The 25,447-nt window shown below is 42.6% G+C and overlaps 1 protein-coding gene across 1 annotated transcript in view; it reads left to right on the top strand.

The window, feature by feature from the left end:
- The window catches only part of LOC145768726 (uncharacterized), a 66,218-nt gene that overhangs the window by 3,579 nt on the left and 37,192 nt on the right, over positions 1 to 25,447 (top strand). The window contains exon 3 of the mRNA XM_082580303.1: positions 16,082 to 16,209. Coding sequence (XP_082436429.1) covers positions 16,082 to 16,209 — 128 coding nt within the window. The remainder of the gene's footprint in view (positions 1 to 16,081; positions 16,210 to 25,447) is intronic.

Genomic DNA, 25,447 nt, shown 5'->3' with positions numbered 1-25,447 from the left:
CATAATAACCTACTACCTGACAAATTGCTCGATTAAGTCGGGGAACCTTCTAATTCTGTACGTATGCAAATTCTTATTGAAGTACCGTACATTACATAACAAGGATTTTGCAAAAGTGTAGGACAGTAACCGATAATAACATTTCGTAAGAATTATACAATTAAAACAGTAGCCTATAACGCTTGGTCTTCTTCTTCTTCTTGCGTTTGAGGCCGCCACAGATCACGTTGTTACATCCAGGCGCAGCAGCCAATGGATTGTGTATTTATCGAGCGTTGTTAGGTCCACATGTCTATCTTGTGGTCGGTATACAGGACATTGATAGATAATGTGGTGTGCAGTTTGAAAATCTGAGCCACACGCACAAGATGGTGAATCAGCGAGGCCCCACTGGAACATGTTGCTGCTAAAACGGCCCACTCCAGTCCGCAGGCGATTGAGCTTCACCCATTCCTTCCGGGGTAGTTCTGCTCCAGGTGGGGTGTTGGTATTGGGAAGGACTGTGAATTGGGTTGGTTTCGCAACTTCTCTCCATTCACGGTTCCAAACTTCGGAAATGTGGAAGTTCGATTTGCAGATAGCTGCAGCATGTCGGGAGAACGGACGTCGAGATTTCCAGCGCTGGGGCTTTTGGGAGTGCGAGTTTAGAACAATCTGGTTGAGGAGGTGGTCATCCCTTGACACAGCTTGTAGGACCAGACTACGTACGTGGTTTTCCCTACGAAGTCTACTTGGGGCGATACCTGATAGTACCGGCAGAAAGGCAGTGGGAGTTGGAAGCAGGCAACCGGTGATTATTCTCATGGTGGTGTTGAGGGCAGTGTCAATTTTGGAAGTGTGTACGCTGCGACACCAAGTGGGGGAAGCATATTCGGAGGTGCTGTAAACAAGTGCAAGAGCACTTGTACGGAGTGTGAATGTACTAGCACCCCAGGATGTTCCAGCTAGACATCTCAGCAAGTTGTTGCGTGCTGATAGCTTAGCATGGAGGGCTTCAGCATGGTGTTTGTAGGTTAATTGTCGGTCGAGCTTCACTCCTAGGTAGGTGGGACACGGGTTGTGTGGGAGTGGGTTTCCGTTGAGAAAGATTGACAATTGGCGCGTAGATTCCATGTTGCAAAGGTGAAAAGGTGTGATGGTGGTCTTTGCCAGGCTCAGTTTCAGCATCCACAGCTTCAGGTACCGTAGTCTGCGATTTGGGCCATGTTATCTGTAAGTGCTTCCTCTACCACATGCCAGGACTTGTCAGAATTGAGTAGTGCCAGATCATCAGCATAGCCATACTGGCGTGACGTAGTCTCTGGCATGTCACTAATGTAGATGTTAAATAGTAGGGGTGATAAGCATGATCCTTGCGGAACACCGTTTTTTAAGCGGCGAGGCCGGCTGCACTGCCCTTCACTCGTCTTAAGCAAAAAGGTCCGATTTGCAAGAATATTTGCGAGAAATCGCACTACCTTTTTGTCTGGGATCATGCGGAGGAGCTTTAGGGTTAGCCCTTGGTGCCACACAGTGTCATAGGCAGCAGTGAGGTCCACCAAGATTACTCCTGCTTTGTTGCCCTTCTCGAAACTTTCCTCAAACGCTTGGTCAAGACACAGGTAGCTTGCCATGTGGGCTAAGCCTATACTGTACCTACTGGATGGTGACACAGACGGACGGATGCCTTAACCGTACCTGTTACTGGCGTAGACCCTATGGTTTCGCCCTCTGCTAATTCAGCAATTTCACATAGAAGCAGTGACGCTAGAAACCTGAGATTTCTTGACTTTTACTTTTTTTTCTTGCCCCAACTTTTAATTCCGATTATGTTAGTATCGGATAATTGTGAAGTTCACAATAAACCTTTTGTCACAGCCAGTTATGAAATGCAAGAAATTTGCTGATATTCAATAGCTTGATTGACAGTTTACTATGAGCGTGCGGTTTCATTTTGTGTTTGTCGGCGGCGCTAAAATTCCATTCTGTAGCCAGGCAGTGATATCCGTCATTTTTACATTGATTCAATGTCGATTTTGCTGTCTGGGTAGGGAGTCGCGATCTGACGCGATATGAGTCATTCTATGCTGGCAGACAATAATTAGGAAGGTAATTTGTTATTTGCGCAAATTGCTTTGTAGTGCAAAAAGTGCATGTAATACTGTTTGCACAGAAACGGAAAAAAAATTGATAAAATTCTGTGTTCAACGCAAGAAGATTTTCAAAATAAAATGTGAACTGAGAAATTTGACCAAGAAATGGCGAAAATATGTCAAAAACCGAGTCTTTATCACCTTTTCTACCTAAAATACACAATCACGAATATATTTTGCGAAATAAATTGATTGAAGTGTGTTCCAGACAATTGTTCACCTAATCAAACGTCATATAAAAACCGTTCAGGTCTACTGAATCTTAGCGTATTACGTCATGGAATTTTTCCTAAAAAATGAGCCAAAATTGCACCATCGTTCGTAAGACTTGTGTCAAACCTGTTTAAACATGAAACATTGGATCACCACCTTTGAACACCTGTTAGAATTGCGTGACAATGTCTTTCATTATTGCGTCACAGTTACTGTTTACGTGAGTTTGAGATATCGCAAATTATTCTAGTCATTTTAAAATTGTTGCTTGAAGAGGTTGGTCGCATATTTAACTGTTTTGCTTAGTGCTTGTCAGTTGGACAAAATTTCCATCTTTTATCCAAATAATCTGTTCTGTAGTGACAAGTTTTTAGTGGTGTATCGCGTTGCACCCCATTTTCGACAGCTTTGAGGCTATTTTTACAGAAATACAACTCTCGAATAGACGTTTCCTGAAGAGTGTTTCTTTTCGGTCATACATACAGACGAACGGATCTGGGAATCTTATGTTACAAGTTTCCCACGAAGAGATTATGGTTTACCGCTGTGACCATAAAAAAGAAAAGACGGAAATTTTCGTCCAGCTGACAAGCACTAAGCAAAACAGTTAAACATGCGACCAACCTCTTCAAGCAACAATTTTAAAAAGTTTGGCAAAGGAAAATTGCCTTCATGTCCGGTTAGGCAGACGTCGGTAAAACCCCATGATGATGTGATGTCAGGGAGTTCGCAGTACTCGACTGTTGTTGGCGCACCGCGCAGTGGTGTGGCCAGACGTAGAGACATGCCGGCATGCATTTGTTGTTCGTCACGTGGTCAAGTTGAATATCATTTTTTGTATAATTGTAAAGAATTTTTGCGCTTGAGACCTAAAGATCGGAGAGATGTTATTGTGAAAGCTGGCAAATGCTTGAATTGTTTGCGCCAGCATATGGTTAGGGATTGCGTTCATGCAAACAACTGTCGTAAGTGTGGGCCTAACAACGATAGGAAACACTATTTTCTTCTGCATGATTTTTATGTGACGTCACGTGATTCTCTGGATTCGATCGGCAAAGGTGATGCTGGTGCCAGAGTTCCTGTGCGTAATGTTAAGATTGGAAATGTTAAAGCAGCTTTTAACCGCGTTACTGCTGCTCGTGTTTTGAATCCAATGACTGGCAAATCGAAGTTGGTGTATTGTCAGCATGATCCTGGTTTGCAGTTGACGTTTGTTTCGAGTGATTTGGTGTGCAAACTTGGTCGTAAACCGTATGATAAAGCGTCGTTTAAAATGGATACTCTGGCTGGTCAGAAAGCTACTTGTGCTAACCTTGTTAAACTCAACATCCAGTCGTTAGAGACAGATGAATTGTTTTGTGATATAACTTCGGTGGTTAACCCAGCTTGGGCTGACGATGTTAAAACTTTACCGCATAAACAGGATTTAAGTGGTTTCCGTCATTTTCATGACGTGAATATTTTTCATTTGAATGATTGTAGTACTGTAGATGTACTGATTGGCAACGACAACGCTTATTTGATGTGGGCAAAAGAAGAACGTGTTGGTGAAAATCATAGTGAACCGCATGCTTTACTCACTCCTCTCGGTTGGTTGGCTTGTGGTGGTAAGTCACCCTTAGATGAAAACGTTGCAAATGTGTGCAGAGTGCAGACGTCTTCAGAGTCGGATGTCATCTCTGGCTTTCAGCGTAAAATTGAGTCTCGTGATATGGAAATAGCAGACTTGAATAAAGTCATTCAGGATTTGACTTTGCAAAATGAAACCTGTGAATTGTCTCACAATGATATTTTGGCTAGAGAACTTGTCGAACCAAATATTGAGTTGAAAGATGGTCGATTTGAGATACCTGTTCCGTTGAAGGAAGATATTGATCTACCTAACAATTTTGTGTTGGCGTCAGATAGAGCTGCTGCTTTAAGGAAGAAGGCTTTAAAACAACCTGAACTTTGTGATTTCCTTACTGACACCATGAAGGATCTTAAATCTAATGGCTATATTGAGCGTGCTGGTGAAGCAGAAAATGTAAAGGGATTTGAATGGTATTTACCATACTTTGTGACGTCACAATTAAAAAAGCGTATTGTTTACGATGGCAAGTCTGAATTTCGAGGAGCTTGTGTTAATGATGTAATGTTTTCGGGTCCTGACTTGTTAAACCCTCTGGTAGATGTCTTGGCTAGATTTCGGCTGAGTAGATTTGGTCTCATGGCTGATGTGACTAAATGCTTCTTTCAAATAAAGTTACCTGAGTCGCAAAGGGATTTGTTTCGTATATTGTGGTTTGAAGATGATGACCTTGAAAATGGTAGGATGGTACCATTTCGTTTTTGTGTACACCCTTGGGGAATAAAGAGTAGCCCATATATCGCTTGCTTGGCTATAAAGAAAATGATCGAGCAGAATCCCAGCGGTGCTGGTGAACTAACTCTCTGCAATATTGCAATAATATGTACATGGATGATTTTATATTTTCGGCTGATAGCTTAGAGGAAGCTCAGCAAATCACTCATGAATCAATTGCTTTGTTTGATAGCCGTGGGTTTAAACTTGTTAAGTGGAGTGCTAACAAGGAGGCTATGATTGTCTTGTCAAATTTGGATAATGAAATGCTTTCACCTTTGATTCGTGACATTGACTTTCAGACTGAAAATATGACTTTGCCATCAGCGAAGACATTGGGTTGTGTGTGGCAAACCGAGTCTGACGAGATGCGTATCGCATGTTCCTTAAAGCCCTTAGCTAAACACACTCGCCGAAGTATGCTCAGTCAGCTTGGACAAAATTTTGATCCGCTAGGCTTTGGAGCGCCATTTTTTCTAAAAGCACGCCTGATACTTCAGCAATTGGCGATAGACAAGTTTGATTGGGACACCGAGGTCCCTGATAGCTTTGTTAAAGAGTGGGAGTCGTGGCTTCGCTCTTTGGACCTGCTTAAGGATTTTTCGTTACCGAGATGGTATTTTGCATACTCTGGTGTGTGTAGTCCGGATGATGTTGTTTCATATCAATTGCATGGGTTTAGTGATGCTTCGAATCAAGCTTTCTCTTCTGTTGTTTACTTGCGTAGATTGGTTAATGGAGTTCCTAGTGTGTCTTTCGTTCTGGGTAAATCTACCATTGTTGTAAAAAATCAGTTTTCTTGGCCGATAGCTAGGAAAGAGCTTGTTGCCGCTTTGAATACAGCAAGACTCGTGAAGCAGGCCTACGAGGCATTGAAGATGCCCGACTGCCTTAAGTATTTTTGGTGTGATTTTCGGACTGTGTTACAGTGGGTTAAAAACCCTGATTTACGTTTGAATAAGTTTATCACGCGTCGAGTTGAGCATATTTTATTGTTGTCTGGAGCCCAGGATTGGCGTTTTTGCCCTACCGATATGAACCCAGCTGATGTTGGCACACGGCCAAATCTTATTACAAAGAAAGAATTTCGAGAGTTGTGGTTGAATGGTTCTAGTCTTCTCTATCAGTGTGAAGAAATTCCATCTGTAGAAAATGTCACTTCAGTACCTGTCCATAGCCTATATCTTCGTGACGAAGAGGAGTCGCTTGACGTTGGACAGGGTGGCCTTCACAGATTGATCGAGGCCGCACCTTCTTTGTATGTTATGAAAAAGAGAATCGCTTATTTGGTTGCTTTTGTTGAATTTTTGTGCTGTATAACGAGAAAGCGTAGCTTTGTGAAGCCAAAACTGGACGCCTCTTATCTTAATAGAGCCTTAGACTTAACTGTGAAGTTTGTTCAGAAAAGCGTGTATGGCGATGTGGTACATTTAATGACCAAACGATCGCCGGATGCCCTTGAGGAAGTGATAAAGCGGGGCAGTGTTGGCGCTTCGCAACGTGAGAAGGAACGCTTGAAAGAATTGCGTTCACTTAAAAAGTACAGACCTTGTGTAGATGATGCTGGTGTAATCCGCATTGAAGGGCGCTTAAGTAATTCTTCCGAGATTTCTCTAGAAGCAAAGCATCCGATTGTTTTGCCTTCGAAACACTCCTTCACTAGGCTTGTTGTACTGTCGCATCATAATCGAAATGCGCACTGTGGAGTACAGCACACTTTGTTGTCTATGCGACAGAAGTTTTGGATCGCTAATGGTAATGCCTCCGTGAAGAGGTATCTTAATGATTGTGGTGTATGTGCGATTGAGAAAGCACGGCCTATAAGGCAGCTCATGTCTGATTTACCCTTGTCTCGCACAACTGCCCATAGGAAACCCTTTTTTGATTGCGGCTTAGACTATCTTGGACCTTTAACCTTTGTTGAAGGTAGAAGTCACAAAAGAGCTTGGGGACTCTTGTTCACATGTATGGCATCTCGAGCTATTCATGTTGAGCTGGTTACGTCATTGTCGCTGAGTGATTTTTTACTTGCCTTTACAAGGTTTACAGATTTACGTGGGCAGGTTAATGCTATCTATTCCGATAATGGAAGTACCTTTCAGGCAGCATCTAAGAAGTTACCCGAGTTGATAGAATCAGCTGAATTTCACAACGCCCTGAGACAGAAGGATATAAACTGGGAATTTATACCTCCGTATGCTCCAGCGCAAGGTGGCGCTTGGGAAGCAATGGTAAAACAATTTAAAATTGCATTTTTTCACATTCTGGACTCTTCAATACGCAAGCCCAATTTCATTGAACTGCTTACGTACACAAGCAGTGGTGTTCGGATCGTGAACGAACGCCCTTTGGTACCTTTGAGTGACGACCCTAAGGATTTTACTGTCATCACCCCTGCTTCATTTTTGACCCCATACTTAGACCCATACTGTGCTGTCGGGAAACCACATGATCGTGACCAATTAAGAAGGGATTATCGGTTCAATTTGTCACTTTCTCAGCAGTTTTGGAGTAAATGGATCGATTTTTATTTGCCAGGTCTTAAGGGCCGGAAAAAATGGCTAAAAATGGCCGACAATTTGGAGCCTGGTCAACTTGTAGTGGTCGGTTTTCTCCAAGACATTGGTAAACGTGGGAAGTATCAACTTGGGAGGGTGCATGAGGTAGTTCCACAAATTAGGAAAGGGAAGCCTGTGGTTCGTAGAGCTAAAGTTGCCGTCTGCAACTATGATGAGAGTACGGGGAAAGTGAAAGTAGACTACGTGTTGAGGGATATTTCGTGCCTCGCCCCCGTAAAGAACACCTAAGTGTTAGGGTTTGAGCCTGGTTTTGTCTGCGGTGGCCGATACTTGTCTGAGCCCAGAACAGTCGGTTATTATCGCAACCATGGTACATAGCGTCATTTTAGCGTGTACTTATGGTACCAATTTCATGTATCGTAGTGTTTATTCGTATTGCTGTTCATTCGTTGCATGCCCTTTGTATTTGCGTATTAACTTAAACGTGAGTGATTCAAACAATTTGTGTATCATGTGTTTTTATTCATTGGCTCACAATTGTCGTCAATTTTTTTTTAGTTATGCCATGTCAGACTGTCATAACTAGGGGGCGCTATGTTCCAGACAATGGTTCACCTAATCAAACGTCATATAAAAACCGTTCAGGTCTACTGAATCTTAGCGTATTACGTCATGGAATTTTTCCTAAAAAATGAGCCAAAATTGCACCATCGTTCGTAAGATTTGTGTCAAACCTGTTTAAACATGAAACATTGGATCACCACCTTTAAACACCTGTTAGAATTGCGTGACAATGTCTTTCGTTATTGCGTCACAGTTACTGTTTACGTGAGTTTGAGATATCGCAAATTATTCTAGTCATTTTAAAATTGTTGCTTGAAGAGGTTGGTCGCATATTTAACTGTTTTGCTTAGTGCTTGTCAGCTGGACGAAAATTTCCATCTTTTATCCAAGTAATCTGTTCTGTAGTGACAAGTTTTTAGTGGTGTATCGCGTTGCACCCCATTTTCGACAGCTTTGAGGCTATTTTTACAGAAATACAATTCTCGAATAGACGTTTCCTGAAGAGTGTTGCTTTTCGGTCATACATACAGACGAACGGATCTGGGAATCTTATGTTACAATTTTCCCACGAAGAGATTATGGTTTAACGCTGTGACCAAAGTGATAGATAAGGCTTTTGACCAACGGCATACTTTTTCCTGTTGTTATTTGATATAAGCCGACAGAGCAATTAGCAATAAGGGAGACGTAGACCTGATGGTCTCAGCCAGTAACTCTTGCCACCAAAAGGAAGCAGTAACAGATAGGCTACGGTTAAATTGCTTTAAAAAAATTTGAAGAAATTAAATCGAACATTTATTTTATGAAGTTTTTCTCAGAGCTGTGAAGTCGGAGTCGTGGAGTTGGGGAAATTTTGACGTATGCGGAGTCGCAGTCGTTAAAAAAAGGAAGACTTCGACTTGATAAAAAAAGAAAGCAACACAAAAATTGTCATAAATTTTCTTTGAACATTGTATTTCCCAGGCATCGCATCTTTTGGATTCGTAAGTGGCCATCTCTCTTGCACCGGCTTCACTGGGCGTGTAGTTGTTCTCTAATACGTTAAATCTGTAGCGAACCCAGCATGGGGCTAAGGGGACTCAAGCCCGCCCCAAACCCGCCATCAAAAATGAAGTTTTTGTATGTTCCCCATTTATACATTTTGCTTACAGGTTAGATATGAATAAGACACAACAATACAGCAGGGCTGAGCATTACAACAATACATTTTACATAATTATTTACAAATAGTTTTAACAGTCGAAGGTTTTCGGTTTAACTTAAGCCCTCATCAGGAATCTGAAAATATTTATAAAAATGCAATAAATTTCAACTTTTTGAAGGTAAAATTACATTAGGAAAAGGCTGGTCACAACGGTAAACCATAATCTCTTCGTGGGAAAATTGTAACATAAGATTTCCGGATCCGTTCGTCTGTATGCAATGACCAAAAGAAACACTTTTCTGAAAACGTCTATTCAATAATTGTATTTCTGTAAAAATAGCCTCAAAGCTGTCGAAATTGGGACGCAACACGATACGCCACTAAAACTTGTCACAACAATACAAATCACTGAGATAAAGACGGAAACTTCGTCCAGCTTGCAAGCACTAAGCAAAACAGTTTTAATATGCGACCAACTTTTCAAGCAACAATTTTAAGAATGACGAGAATAGATTGCAATATTTCAAACGCACGTAAGCAGCTTATGTGACGTAATAATAATAAGCACTATGAAGTTATTCAAACACCTGTTAAATTTGGCTTACACCATATCTCGTAATTCAAGATTTAACGATTATGTAATGTTTCACAGGTGTGACAAAGGTGATGCAATTTTTGCTTATTTCTAGCAACAGTCCATGACGTAAGACGTCAGGTTCAGTAGACAACGGTTCTATGTGACGTTTGATTTAAAAATTGTCCGTAACAAAGACAACTACATAAATAACTACAAAAAAATTTCCACCACAGGGAACGTGATGCATCAAGTGAATGTTGGTTGGTTGGTTTTGAATCTTTATCCTCGGACTGACAAAGCCTTGATAGGTTATTCCTGGTAGTTTCGCATACTTGTAGAGGCTCTTGACGCAGGGTCGGTTACCAAGATTGACATAGTGAAGTTTTTGCGATTGTTGAAGTGTTGTTGCCGGGGAATTATTCCATTCACTAGCTGCCGAGAATGGTGCTAGGTGCCGTTGAAGAGAATGGACGCGCCTCCAGCAAATAGTTGTTTGTTTAAATTTGGGTCGTAGCATTTGATTAATGGTGCTTCCTAAATTTTGGTGTCAAATTGTCAAATTCATGTCAAATTCTTTAACTCTCTAAAGTTCAGATACTCTCATACTCTCGTGATCAAATGTCTGGTGGACATACGTACCGATGTACCGTACGTCAATGCCGAATCACATGGACATGTAAAACTGTATACAACGTTTGAGCAGAGAGACGAGGGCGTTTGGGACTTTAATTGAAAATACGAACTAAATTTGAATGTTTTGTAAGTGGGAAAAACATCCACGTCAAATTTACTATTTACAAAATTAGTGTTTTGTTTCAAACTGTTTTCGTGCTAGTTGTTGTTTTCGCACTTATTTGTGTTGGCAAACGAAAAACTAATTATATTTTGTCATACATGACGAAAAAGTCGAAATGTATAGAAGATTGCGAGAGTGGACGTCGGGATGAGGATGCTGATGGTGCTAGTAGCATGGGGTTCAATAGGCCAACTTCTAATATGATTGAGAGAACGAATCCTGTTGTATCGGCAACCAGGGCCGTTGACAGGATTTCTCGGGCCCGGTACCAATTTATTTTCGGGCCCTTTTTATCGACAATGTTATAAATATAAAGGTTGTAACAAACTTTTATTGATGTCGTTTAAGCATGGTCATTTAACAAATCTTGCGCAATCTTAAAATTTCTTGAGCTGAAAAACTTACTATCTCTATCTAGCGGTTGCTTTTTTGAACTTTTATTTGTCACATGGTGCTAGAGTACTACTTCTCGATTTTATTGATGCTTCACTGGTCATTCTAGGCTCACCAGAAGAGAATTTACAACAAAGTTAGTGCAGACGGTCATAAAGTTTTCAATTTGATTTGGAAAAGGTTTTTGGGCCTAGGTCAAACATTTGCTGATTGCTGCAATCTGAAAAGCGGTTTTGGTCCAATGTTTAGTCCAGAAATAGGGATAGCACACTTCTTACCTGTGCCATTTCAGTTTTTGAGTTTAAACAAATATTAGCCTGTTTATTTTGAAATTCGTATTTCGGGTAATATTCGTGGTTAGGGAAATCACTATACTTGACAAATTCTTATTTTACTGTTTTGTGACTGAAGTGACTATTTTACCACCAGAAAGCTGAAATGGGCTCGACACCCAGAAGGGGGCCCGGTACTTTACCATCTGACGGCTGAAGTGGCTGTTTTAACTTCTGATGGCAATTCCTTTAGATCTGATTATATTAAGATCTTGAAAATGCTTGAAGTCGCGGGGAATTTTTTAAATCCGAACCCCTTAAATATTCCGGGCCCGGGTCGAAAAGTACCACCTAGACCCCCCTGTCAACGCCCCTGTCGGCAACCGGTGGGTTGTGGGTTGTGAGTGCCTTTAAATATTAATCAAAATGATTGGCATTGGCCTATTGTCACTGTCACTATTGTCGCAAATCACTCGGCCGACATTTTTGAATTAGTCCCCCCTAAATTTTTTTCTGGGTGCGCTACTGCGTTAAATTGCCTACCCCATTTTTTGCATAATAAAAAATTTGTTTGCAAACTTGTTTCAAAAAATTTTTGCTTGTTTTCCGTATTGCGCGCTGAAACTTTGCCAGAAAATAGAAGTATTTGTTCTCATCAGTTTTTTTGAAAGTCGACGTTTTAATTTTGATCGCAACTTAACTTAAATTAACTTTACAAAAGTGAAAAAAGAAAACAACACCACATTTATTGTGAAAAGGGGTTGGGTCTTTTGGCAGTGATAAAATATTGCTGATGGTTCGAAACAGTTTCATAGAGACTATGACACTTGTGTCATACTACAAAAACACGCACCAGATCAATTTCATCAACACTTAAACGCCATTTCAAACTCCATCCAATTCACTGAAGTAGTTGAAAGCAACCAAAGCATGGCATTTCTTGATGTGAAGGTCACCAGACAAACCAACGTAGATTAGCCACAGAGATTTACAAAAAACCGACACAAACTAACAGCGATTCAGTATAAATCACACCACCCACTTCAACACAAATTATATCTATCCCCAAAACACTTTACAACCGCGCCAACAACTTGGTCACTTTCTCAAATAACAAGAAAAACGAAAACAAACAAATTTATAACACTTTAAAACTTAATGGATTCCTTAAGAAAATGGAAGCACGGCACACTCATTTTTCGACCAACCGTCACGTCAAACAAAGCACCAGAAAACTTGCAACAGTTACACCACAATTCCATAGGCCTACATATAGGGAGTTTCTGAATCGATAAGGCAAGGATTGAATCGCGCCGGAGTTACAGTCGCTATGAAACCGTTTCAAACCATCGGATCGGCAATATTTTATCACTACCAAAAGACCCAACCCCTTTTCACAATAAATGTGGTGTTGTTTATGAAATTCCGTGCAATGATTGTGACATAGTTTACAATGGCGGCTGGTGCTGTTTGTGAGCATTGGGGCTGCAAACGACTTCGCGGGGCCTCTTCCAAAAAAAATTAAAAAATCGCAATAAATTTGGTGCATTCTGAGCATGTTTTTACCACAAATTTTGAACAAAATGCAGTCAAACTTTGTTGAAAAGTTGATGTATTCCTAAGCTGCATTTAAAAAAAAACTAACATTAGCCTATTGCTTTGGAGACAAACTTTACTAGTACTGAGTTTAGTCTTGACCAGCCTAGCCGTTGCATACAAGGTTCAAGTGATTTTGAGATACCCTAGCACTTCCTATAACCTGTTGAATACCCTAACTCTACAGCTAACACTTCTACAATAAATTCATGGCTCATCGTTACTTTGCGAAATAAAAACTAACTTTAAAAATGAAAAAAGAGAGAATTTCGACACTTTAAACCCTGATTAACGTAAAGTCAATAGAGGATCCACGTAAAGCAGATACAAAAGCATCTAATTTAGTGAAAATTTTTTTTGAATGCAGTAATATTGACGACCTTTTAAAGTACATGTAGTTTAAAAGGTCGTCAATATTACTGCATTCAAAAAAATTAATCAGATGAATATCAATTGGACTTTGTCATGAACATTGAATTTCCACCCAACATTTTCTATTTTTGTTTGAACTACATGTACTTTAAAAGGTCGTCAATATTACTGCATTCAAAAAATTTTTTCACTAAATTAGATGCTTTTGTATCTGCTTTACGCGGATCCTCTATTGACTTTACGTTAATCAGGGTTTAAAGTGTCGAAATTCTCTCTTTTTTTCATTTATTTTAGAAGTATCTTGCATCCTTTTATATGGATCATTCTACAGGAGGCCGGCTTGACTGGTCCCAGGCTTAGGTGTATGTCAGCTTGACTGACCCCTTTGTTTATTGTTAGAATTTAAATACTTCGCCTGAATGTTTAATATTTTCGTGCTTTTTATTGTTGCAACTGTCGGTTGTTTGACCTAATAACTCTCATAATTTGCATAGAAATTGTCATTATTACTGCTCGCAGACTAATCTCGCAGACTAATTTGTTCCTTAGCAACCTTATAACATTTTTAATCATTTTCTAAAGTGAACTGCTGTAAATTTTACTAATACTATGAGCTAATAAGTTGTACTGAAGAGGGTTTAATACCCGAAATCGCGATCTGCAACAGATGAATATCAATTGGACTTTGTCATGAACATTGAATTACCACCCAACATTTTCTATTTCTGTTTGAACTACATATACTTTAAAAGGTCGTCAATATTACTGCAATACTGCATTCAAAATTTTTTTTCACTAACTTTAAAAAGTCTGTAAAGTTATTCAGTTAGGTAGGGCTGTTTTCCATGCAGCCCCAAACAGATCCAAAAATTGCTGTAAAATAACAAAAGAGAAATAAAACAAAGTAACTTCAGCGGGTTTAGCATGATGTATTACATACACAAATATAACATAATTAAAAATGCACTCAAACGTTTTCGACACGTACGTGTGTCCTCATCAAGAATTACATATCTGCAATATAAATAAAATGAAAATTGTAAGGTAAATTTGACTTTGCACTATAACTGTATACTAACGACACTCCAGACTGAAAAGCACAAACTGAAAGAGTGACACAGGAATCATTACAAGTAAATTATACGGTGGAAACAGATCACATAAGGTGTAAACTACAGGCATTTGACAAACAATTAGAACACACACAAGAGGAACGATGAGCCACAGGCGAATAACTGCCGGTTGAGAGACGGATTATTACGTTTGATTCTTAAGGCTTCCATGATCTTAGTCTGAAATTCAGATCTGCCTCGAGAGATGATTTTAAATTGGTCTATTTAAAATCATCTCTCGAGGTTACTTTGTTTTATTTCTCCATGGTTCAACAAAGCAAACTCTCTACCAAAAGAGGTGGAGCTTCAAGGATAATTTTAAGCCAATTAAAGCGCTTGAAATCCAGAATCTCGGGCTGCAAAGAAGTTTGCCCAAAATCGGTGTTGCCAAACGAAACTTTTGATATTTCAATTTTGGATCCGCTATTCTTGGTTGGTTGGTTTGAATCTTTATCCTCTGACTGACAAAGCCTTGATTGGTTATTCCTGGTAGTTTCGCATACTTGTAGAGACTCTTGACGCATGGCCGGTTACCGACAGGGGCGTTGACAGGGGGTCTAGGTGGACTTTTGGACCCGGGCCCGGAATATTTAAGGGGTAAATTTAAAATATTCCTCGCGACTTCAAACATATTCAAGATCTTAATGTAATCAGATCTAAAGGAATTGCCATCAGAGGTTAAAACAGCCACTTCAACCATCAGATGGTAAAGTACCGGGCCCCCTTCTGGGTACTGCACCCACTTCAGATCTCTGGTGGTAAAATAGTCACTTCAGCCACCAAACAGTAGGCTAAAATAAAAATTTAATTTAGTCTAGTATACTGATTTCCATAACGACGAATATTTAGTGAAAATTAACCCAAAATACGAATTTCAAAATAAACAAGCTAATGTTTGTTTAAACTCAAAAACTGAAATGGCACAGATGAGAAGATTGCTATTCCTATTTCTAGACTAAAAATTGGACCAAAACCGCTTTTCAGATTGCAGCAACCATCAAATGTTTGACCTAGGCCCAAAAACCTTTTCCAAATCAAATTGAAAACTTTATGACCGTCTGCATTAACTTTGCTGTAAATTCTCTTATGAAGTTGTGGTGAGCCTAGAATGACCAGTGAATGACCATCAACGGAATCGGGAAGCAATACGCTAGCGGTTAGCGCCATGTGACATATAAAAGTTCAAAAAAGAAACCACTAAATAGAGATAGTAAGTTTCGTGGTTCGGGAAATTTTAAGATTGCGCAAGATTTGTTAAGCAACCATGCTTTTGGCATATCTATTCCTCTTCATTTTCTACTTTGAACGGCATGTGTCATCCTCATTTTAACAACAACCTTTATATTCATAACATTGTCGATGAAAAGGCCCGAAAAAAAATTGATACCGGGCCCGAGAAATCCTATCAACTGCCCTGGTTACCGAGGTTGACAGTGTGGAGTTTTCCGATTGTTAAAGTGTTGTTGCCAGGGAATTATTCTATTAAGTGAAAAAAGTAACCTGGTCGGACAAACACAGATGAAAACATATTTTTCCTCTTCTCTTTCTTTCAGGTGGGGCTGCAGCCCTGCAGCCCCATGGCACGAGCCGCCACTGATGGTAGTTTATATTGGCCAAACTGAACGCAGCATAAATTCCCCGGTCAAAGAACATCGCAGAGCTGTCAAAAATATGGAAAATGAAAAGTCAGCTCTTTGTTCACACATGCTTTTTCACACATCACACAAAAAAACATGCTAAAAGAAGATCACAGAATTATATAACTTTGTTAATTTTATTTTATATGTTATTCGCTCTGAGGATGCGCATTGTCATGGTGCGCGAAACGCCAATGAAGCAATAAATCAACCTGTTTATTGTTGCTTTTACTTTCACTTTCATCAGATGAACGTTGCAACTAGTGCTAGAAACATGTTAAAGTTTTTACAGCTTAAATACGGTCCGGTGGGTGGTCACGTAGGCTACGTGAAGTTTCATTCAGTTTATTTTTTCTTACAAATTGCATTTACAGTAGCCCATTTCTTCATTTATGCTTTATCTATTTCAGTTTTTTCAAAATGGTGACCAAGTATATGACACTGGCGCCCCAAGTGAACCCCAAGAAGGCGATGTAACCTTCATATGGAACAGTGAAGCAGCATTCAACATGTGCTTCAATTGCCTTGACAACTTCAGGTTTGATACAGTTATTCTCCGATAAGTATACTTCTCAATTTGTTTGTCATGTGTTGTAAATTTACGTTTATTTTATGTATGTTTTTAGGTTATGGTTTCTCTGCTCGGCGCGCTTTACCTTGTTATTTTCTCTGTTCGCGCCTCTTGGTTCACTCAATCTCAGCAAGCCGGTTTTCATAAGAGCCTTTCTTGCAGTGTTCAGTTAAAGCAGGGGTTCTTAACCAGGGGATAAATTTACCTGGGGGTAAATTTCACCCACCGAGGAGATAAATTTACTGAATCATAAATTAAAGCAAGCTTGATTTTTTCAGTTATTAAAAAACTGGTAGTGTTGCAGTTGCACTCGATTTTGATTCAAATTTATGCTTAATGTAAGTTTTCGTCTTGTTTCTTTTATCTCCACGCAAGTAAACTACCAGTTTCATTTCAGCAGTGTAGCCTATGTGTGCTACATTTTTACTGTACACAACCTAATTAGGATTTCGACCACAAAGCGGATTGCAACTCTGCTGATTGCAACTCAAAGTGGTTTGTGATCAGATGGGATCAGAACACTCTAGTCTCCTTTATCACACCGTAGTTCGGTGGCTTTCTAGGGGCCTTGTTTTGTCTCGAGTATTCGAACTACATGATGAAATCGAGATTTTTCTTCGAGAACGCAAATTCCCCGTTGAGTAAGCACTTTGGTGACAACAAATTTATTGGTGCATTGGCTTACTTGACAGACACTTTTTCAAGTTTGAAATAGCTCAATATGCAAATGCAAGGAAAAAGTGTTACCATTATACTGTAGTCGTACATGATAAAATTCAGGGCTTTCAGACCAAATTAGATCTGTGGAGTAGGAGTTCAAAAAGGAATTTACGCAAATTTTCCAACATTTGATGATTGGAAAGTCAGTTGAAGTCGCAACGAGATTTCTGACCTCGAAGTCGAAATATGCCAGTAGCCTACCTTGCCGGCTTAAAAAAGAACTTTGACGGTTACTTCGAAGGTGAAAGTTTTAAGTAGGCTACTGCTTTTTGGATAACTCATCCCTTCGAAGCCAAGTTAGAAAGTATTGCTGACAATGATTTTTGCAAAGATGAATTGATTGATCTTCAATGTTCAACAACGCTTTGTTCCAAATTCTTATCGTGCAATGGTGACTTTTTCAAGTTTTGGTGTGGATTAGTCGAAGAGTTTCCTATGCTGACTAACCGTGCATTTGAAGTTATTATACCTTTTCCAACTAGTGTGAAGCAGGGTTCTCTTCATGGTTGACTATTAAAACAAAACATCGATCTCGCTTAGTTCCCTAAGACGACATGCGAGTAGCTCTTTCAACGACTGTTTCAAGAATCTCCAAAATTGTTCGTGGATAGCAAGCACAAAAGTCTCACTGATTGACTGTTGAAATTGCGTGTCAGTTATTAATAAAAGAAAGAAACTTAAACATTCTTGCTTTTATCATAGATATTTAGGTAGGGCATTTGAGTGGACTTCACAGGACCCCGTCAAGAACAATCGTGTCTTCGGCAAATAAACAGCTTGTTTTGATATTTGCCAAGGTAAATCCAGACAAAAAAGGATGTTTTGCATTTCTTCGCACAGTTGGCTGAACACGATGACATCACAAGGGGCTAGCAAAACGGTGGGGTAGATTTTACTTTTTTCATTCGGCAAGGGGTAAACGAGACAAAAAAGGTTAAGAACCCCTGAGTTAAAGGGACTTTTGTTGCTTTAAGTTTTGATTGTGTTAGTAAAACGAGAAAGCTGTGTAGTGTGTATGCTACGTAAAAACAAAGGAAAGCTACCTACTGTTTTGTGCGTGATAAGCTTCTTCTTCGTCCTATGAGCTGTCTTCTTCCGGACTATATGTTTGGACATGAGGTCATCAGTCACTCGACAGTCCCGTCGTCCAGGGCCTTCAGTCCAAGCGTTCCATGTAGTGGTTGGTGGATTGGGCAGTCATGGACGACATGGTCCACTGTTTGGTCTGTGGCACCACACTTGCATCCCGGTGAAGGAGCAAGGCCCCATCTGCACATGTCTGAGCAAAAACGACCGACGCCGGTTCGTAGGCGGTTAAGCCGGACCCAAGCAAGTCTTGCGACGGACATTTCCGGAGGGTGGGGATCGACGTCGGGTAGGAAATCACGGAGTCGGGAGGTGTTGTTTTGCCACTCTGTGTTCCATGTGTAGTTCGTCTAGTGTGCCTCACTTATTCCAAGATCTTCAACGTTGTTCAGAAGCAGTCGTGCGGCGGGCACAAATGGGCGCGTCTTGATTTCAGTCGCTGCTGTTCTCCAGGTAGGCACTGGAATGTATTGTGGAGGAGGTGGTCGGGGTCCAGTGCGCGACGAGCAAGGGAAATCATAGCTCCTTTACGGCGAAGCTCAGCAGGTTGGATGCCTGCAAGGATGGGAAGGCAGTTCGTTGGAGTGAGACGCAGGCATCCAGTCACAGTGCGTAGTGCATCATTGAAGGCGGTGTCAATGTGGCGGGTGTGAGAGCTGCGGCACCACAATGGTGCGCAGTACTCGACGGTAGAATGGACAAGGGCCAAGGTAACTGTGAGAAGGGTTTTCGCGTCAGCTCCCCAGCCGGAACCCGCCAGCCGCCTCAAGAGTGCAACACGCGCAGATAGTTTTTTGCGCAGTGACTCCAGGAGTCGTCGTTACGTGAGTGACCTGTCCAGGGTTAAGCCGAGGTAGGTGGGTTCGGCGCAGTAGGGCAGGTGTTCGTCATCGGTGGTAATGTTGATCTCACGTTTTGCTTCGTTGTTGTTTAGGTGGAAGGCCGCCGACACTGTCTTTGCCTTGCTGAGCTGTAGCTTCCATTTCTGGAGATATGTTGATATAGTTGACATGTCCTGGCTTAGGTTCCTCTGCATTGACTGCCAATCTTCGGCTGGATGTAAGAGAGCCAGGTCGTCTGCGTAAGCATACTTCCTGGAGATGGCGTCAGGCAGGTCATAGATGGAAGTGTTAAAGAGGAGGGGAGCCAGGACAGAGCCCTGCGGGACGCCGTTCCTGAGTCGACGTAATCTACTTTGTCGGTGGAAAAGGTAAAGCTGCGGTTTTGCACAAGTTCCATAATCATATGGACCATGTGCCTGTCAGGAAGGAGACGAAGTAGTTTGCAGGTAAAGCCGCTGTGCCATACAGTGTCGTAGGCAGCCGTGAGATCGACAAACACGGCGCCAGACTTCTTTTTTGCCGAGAAGCTGTCCTCGATGTCTTGGGTCATCAGAGTGACCTGGTCTACGGTTGATCTTCCGTGGCGAAAGCCGGCTTGTTCCCGAGGGAGCTGAAGGTCTATTATCGGTTCGACACGGGCGTAGATAAGTCTCTCGAGTATCTTAAAGGAGATGCAGAGCACAGAGATGGGACGGTAGCTCTTCGGATCCCCTGGGGGCTTCTTCGGTTTGGGACTGCAACCACTCGGGCTCTTCTCCAGATTCTTGGGATGCGCAGGTGACGCAAGCAACAGGAAAGGAAGTCTTTTATCCAGGACCTCACAGTGGGGGCAGCTTGGACTATTAGTTCCGGGCATAGGTGGTCAAGACCGGGGATTTGCCTGGCTTTAGATGCTGGAGGGTGGAGGAAAATTCCTCTGGGGTAAACTCACCAGAGATGCTGCCCTCGACAGGTGTTGGGACCTTCCAGAGGTTCGTCATTTCCTTGAGGACGGACTTGTCTGATTCACTGTCTCTCGTTCTGTGCACTCCATTTTCCACAAGCTGTGAGGCGATGGCATTTGCTGAAATGGGGCATTGGCGACGAGAGGCACATGATCTGCCAGTGAGGTTGTTGAGTGTACTCTATGCTGTGCGGCTGGAGTGCGTGAAGTCGATTGAGTCGATGGCTTCTGTTCAGCGCTCCTTACGCTTTGCTTTTGCCGCAGATATGATTGCATCACAGACGTCCTGGTAGGCTTTGTCCACTTTGATGGTGTGTGGGGATGGAGGTACTGCGTAGCTTTGTTTGTGAGGAAGCTGTAGTATTTCTAATCGGCTTTTCTGAAGTTCCATCGCTTGACAGGCTTGCTCGGAATAGGTGTGGCGAGCAAGGGACACGTGATAAGCGAGGGTCGATGTTGAGACCTTGGGAAATTTTCTAGCACACGTCTGTCCGGCTGGCGATCATCGGGGTCATCACTTGCAAAAGCCAGGTCTGGGTTCGTACCAGTGTTCCAACGACCGAAGAGGAAGCTTGCTGCGCCCTTAGGATCGTATAAGAGGGCGAGTTGTTGTTGGTTGCCCAAGCGGCCAGACTTTCTCTGTCGTTGTTGATGGAGTTGTAGCCCCAGCCAGTGTGGTGGCAGTTAAAGTCACCAGCGTAGAGGCTGGGGTGGGGGAACACTGGGATGGCTGTTGATGTTATCTGCAAAGGTGGGGGCTTGTAGACATTGACGATGTTGTAGCCTGCTACATCTACACAAAGCCACTCGATCTCCGATTGAGCTTGGGATTGATCAACCAATGATCAGCTCAGCCGGTCATGGACAAACGTGGCGAGATCGTGTTTTCTAATGTAGGTTGCGCCTACGAGTGTGAAGTTGGTTAGTACCAACTTATCCACAGATGTGCAGTGGATCTCCTGAAGGAGGATGATGAGGGCTTGATGTTTGGTGGCCAGGTGCTCGATGATGCTGAGCTTGCTGGCCGTGATGCCCTCGGTGTTCAGCTGCAGTACGGTGGGGCGTCGGTACTTTTCGACAGTGCGAGCACTTCCGTGACCTGAAAAGGGCATTCCTCTACCCACCCTGCGCTGAACAGTCTCGTTAGCCAACAAACGGTCAATGCCATGAGTCTTTAACAATGTATACAAAAGCGTCTCAAATATCGGTGTTAGTAACGGAAATGGATCACTGATTCCTACATGCGTGATAAGCCATTCATTCATGACTAAAGCTTTAATTATTATTCTATTATCTAATACATGGGACGGCAACCCTTTTTACAGTGCAGACCGGTTTAAAACTGAAATTTTATCCCGGACCCGCCTTCAAAAAACAACTAATGTTCAGCAATGAAAATTTTTCAGCTCATAAGTTATTACAACTTTGATGCAATGAGAACCTTGAGTTTGTATTGCGGCAACAAGGTGTCGTGTTCTCACCTAGCAATTGCGAAACTCAGTGACACCTGCAATGTATCTTTTATGTCCAGTGTGTTTCGCGTTTTCGTTTTTGGTGCTACCATCACAGAAAATTCAAACTTGCAAGTAGGATGTCGGAAATGGCAGCAAAGTTTTCATTGCTTTCGTCAACTTTTATGGCAAGAGCAAGTTCAGGGTATTCTGGCAAGACCTTCAACCAAAACATTAGTAAAGTCATTATAGGAAAAATACATTTCAGGATACCATCAATTGTAATGTCTAGCAGCGGTCTTGTCGTAGGCCTACATGTAAAAACGATTGACCTTGTTTAAAAACAAATGTTTAGACATAGATTTTCATCGTTCCGGTTGAGAAATCTATTACCGAAAGCTTGTAAAACGTTCTTGTCTTGACACGCAGGTTTCATGCCAATTTGAGCACACTTGAAAACGTTATTGCAATTTAATTTCCTCTTGAATTTCTGTTGGTCTCCACTGCTTCGAATTTATTTTTAATGTTGGAAGTTTTTACGTAATTCAACGTGGAAGGTAACCGCTCACACATCGTTGGCCAATCTTCAACATAATGCGTGTTTCAATTTTTCTTGCCTTCAATCGCACTGCAGTATATAACTTTGTAAATTTTATTTTATATGTTATTCGCTCTGAGTATGCGCGTTGTCATGGTGCACGAAACGTCAATGAAACAACAAATCAACCTGTTTTACTTTCACTTTTATCAGATGAACGTTGCAACTAGCGCTAGAAACGAGAACAACAATTAGCTGAACATAAAAAAATTGCGTGTGATCATATACTCCAGCCAGAGCAGAAGGCTTTGAAAAGTTTAGCCTGATCTGATCCGATTGCAATAAGTTGAAACTGGTTTAGGCAACGCACCAAGAAACGAGGGAATTCTCAGAAGGTTAGCCAACAAACGGTCAATGCCATGAGTCTTTAACAATGAATACAAAAGCGTCTCGAATATCGGTGTTAGTAACGGAAATGGATCAATGATTCCCACAGATTTAACACGGACCGGTAACGAACTCCTTACGGACCGGCACCTGGTCGCGGCCATGTCTTCTTCGTCGTATGATCTTTCTTCCAGACTATATGTTTGGGCATGAGGTCATCAGCCACTCGACAGTCTCGTCCTCTAGGGCCTTCAGTCCAAGCGTTCCATGTCGTGGTTGATGGATTGGGCAGTCATGGACGACATGGTCTACTGTCTGGTCTGTGGCACCACACTCGCATCCCGGTGAGGGAGCCATGTGATTGCCGACCACTGATTTAATAAGTTTAATATTTTTATTTCGTTTTATTTGATAAAATTGACAGACCACCCACAGTCTCTATATTAATATAGAGACTGTGGACCACCAGGGTATGGGTTGGAATGGAAAACGTTTTTTCCATATTCGATTTCATTTCCATCATACAAATCTTGCATTTCATCACAAAAAATTCTTCCATCTTTTATTTACAAACTTTGTGGCTAAATTTAAGTTACAGTAAAAATTTAACAGCAGTATTTTTCTGTACCGTCTGGTGTTACAATTACCTTAGAAGACGTATATCTGTAGTCTTGTTTCGTGCAATTTTAAAACTTGGTATGCAGCGGAGGTGGATCAATTACATTCGAATCACAATCACTTCCAAATATAATTAATCACATGTTTCAATGTTTCTCGGCAGCCGATTTGTAGCAAGAATTGACAGCGATAGACACCGTGTTTCGCCCATCAGGCTGGGCTCGTCAGTATCGCACCACTACAGTGTTAAACTGTTTTATTTGCATCAACAGCGCACGGGTACAAATAATTGACACGGCGAGAGAGCACAAACAAACATAGCCAGGTCGAAGACTTTAGAAAACCGGCCTGCCACACCCCGCGGCGGCGGGGAGCGGCGTGATTTAGGGGTGACGATGCACCCGGAGGGGTAAGTCCACCAGCTTAGGTCGCGGGGGCCTGGCTGGGGAGTCGAGGTACCTGTGGAGGGAGAGTGTGGATCGAAAACGTTACATGACCCGTCCGCAAATTTAGAATGGCGGAGCGGGCCAGGGAGACAGGCTCTTTCTGCATTGCCCAGAAAGATGGCCTGCGACGGGCCGGGCGACCCGTCGCGTGTGGACGCTGGAACCGGCAGTAATTGACCGCCGGGCGGCGCCCACGTCTCCCTCACGCGACCTCGGCGCAGGTACTTGACTCTTATACCCGGTCTGCCAGTAGGCAGAGCGGATAAAATTGGGGTCTACCACGAGGAAGAGAGTCAACTATTTAAGGATAATTTGGTTCTCGTGGCAAACAAAATTCAAATAAAAATGTGGAGCAGAGGCTCGATTAATCAATAGAAACAAAAAATATAGGTGGGATTGTAATACATACTCACTGGAGAAGAGTAAGCTTTGATTCGGCGAGCACGGATGTGCACTGGCCAGACGTTGACACAGGTTCGCCCAGCTGGGTCGGGGAGGCTAGCGATTGAAACTAGAGGCACTGATAGGCTACATTACCAGGAAAAAGTAGAAAATTGGGGTGGAAATTTTGAGGCTGCATCGAGTTGATCAGGGGATCGTGTTGATCAATGCGTTGAAAGCAGAGCGAGGTTGATCCGAGCGGGCAAGAACAGCGTTACAAGGCGAAGGCAGCGTAAGATAATTCGAAACAATTGATTGATTAATACATAGAGATATAGTGATGATTGAAGTTACTTAATTGCTGTTAAACCATGTACATTAGACATTTTATTCCTTTCCTTTGTTCATTTTTGAATGCTTGGGTTTGATGAGACTGGAGCGTTATAAAAAAAGATGACACTGGTTTATAGACATAAGTTGATGATATAAGGTGATGAATTTTAAGACAATTGATATAAGGTTATGACGTCTAAACGGTTTGCTGTCTTGCGCGCTCGGATACTTACTGCAACGTTTCTGTTATTGGGGAATAAGTTTCTGATCGCTGAAGTCGTCTTTTCTATGACGTAGCCCCTCCACAAGTGAGCCCGGCGTTCCAAGCTTTCCAGACGCGGAAGGATCCTTTGATTGAGAGGGAAGCCACTTTTCTAGCCACCTCTGCTACCCCACGAGAAGGAACGCCCAAGGCCGTCAGAGCTCGAGAGCTCGTCGGGGCATAGCTCCCGAGGGAGCCTACGACGAACGGAAGTGACAGGACGTCCCTGCAAGGGCGCTTCCTGTCTTCCTTTATGTTGACACATAACTCGCCGTACTTGTCGTGTTTCCTGTCGGCGGCTTTTCGAAGAGAATCCGCGCCGTTGTCGAACGGACATGTGACGTCACATACGACCGTGACACCGTCAGGGCGTTGCAAGACGATGTCAGGACGCAGATCGGCACCGCCCGCTTCCACGTGCTGTGGAACCGTACTATCTATGGAAAGCCCGGGTTGCCATTCGGCAGGCACGTGCCCCACGATCTCCCTCAATACTGAATTGTGTCGTTCCGTGACGACAGTCATCACGGTAGGGCAGTGATTCAATATGTGGGGGAGAGTCTCTTCCGCTTTCCCACAAGCACGACACATGGCAGGAAGGTAACGGCGGCCATGGCTTGGTTTTGATTTAAGTGGCATTAGATTCAATCTAGCTTTGTACGCAAATACTCGGTCCGCGTGATCCAGGAGCTCCGGGCGCCGGGTCCAGGAATTTGAGAAACCGGACAGGCAGTGGGCACTGACCGTCTTGCCTTGGTCAGGTTTGGATTCCCACTGTCTCCTCCACCACAAGTCATTGTGTTGATGGAGGGTCGGCACCACTTTTTTCCTTAAGGGAGGGGTGATTGTGGAGCTCCCCGCGGCCAACTCAAGGCCGCCATCCGGGCGGGCGGACCAGCGTACGTTCAGACGACGGGTAGCCGCCGGGACACGGCCCCACAGGCTCTCGCCTGTAGGGCACGGTCTAGAGCGGGCGCCGTCGGGAGGGGGTTCACTGTTTAGATAACTGGCCAGGTGACCAGGCGTGGGATCTGGAGTGCCGAGCCTCAGACAGGCATGACGCCTAAGCTGCCCGAGAGCGACGGCAGAGACAATGTTGTCAGGTGACGTCAGCATCTTGAAAGCATGAGCTACCGAAAGCGTGTCACTTTCGCGACACAAGTTCAGGATGCCCAAACCTCCTAATGCAGGCTTACAG

This window comes from Aplidium turbinatum, chromosome 4, assembly GCF_918807975.1.
Source record: "Aplidium turbinatum chromosome 4, kaAplTurb1.1, whole genome shotgun sequence".
Lineage (NCBI taxonomy): Eukaryota > Metazoa > Chordata > Ascidiacea > Aplousobranchia > Polyclinidae > Aplidium > Aplidium turbinatum.
This window is presented reverse-complemented; position numbering and strand designations above follow the sequence as displayed.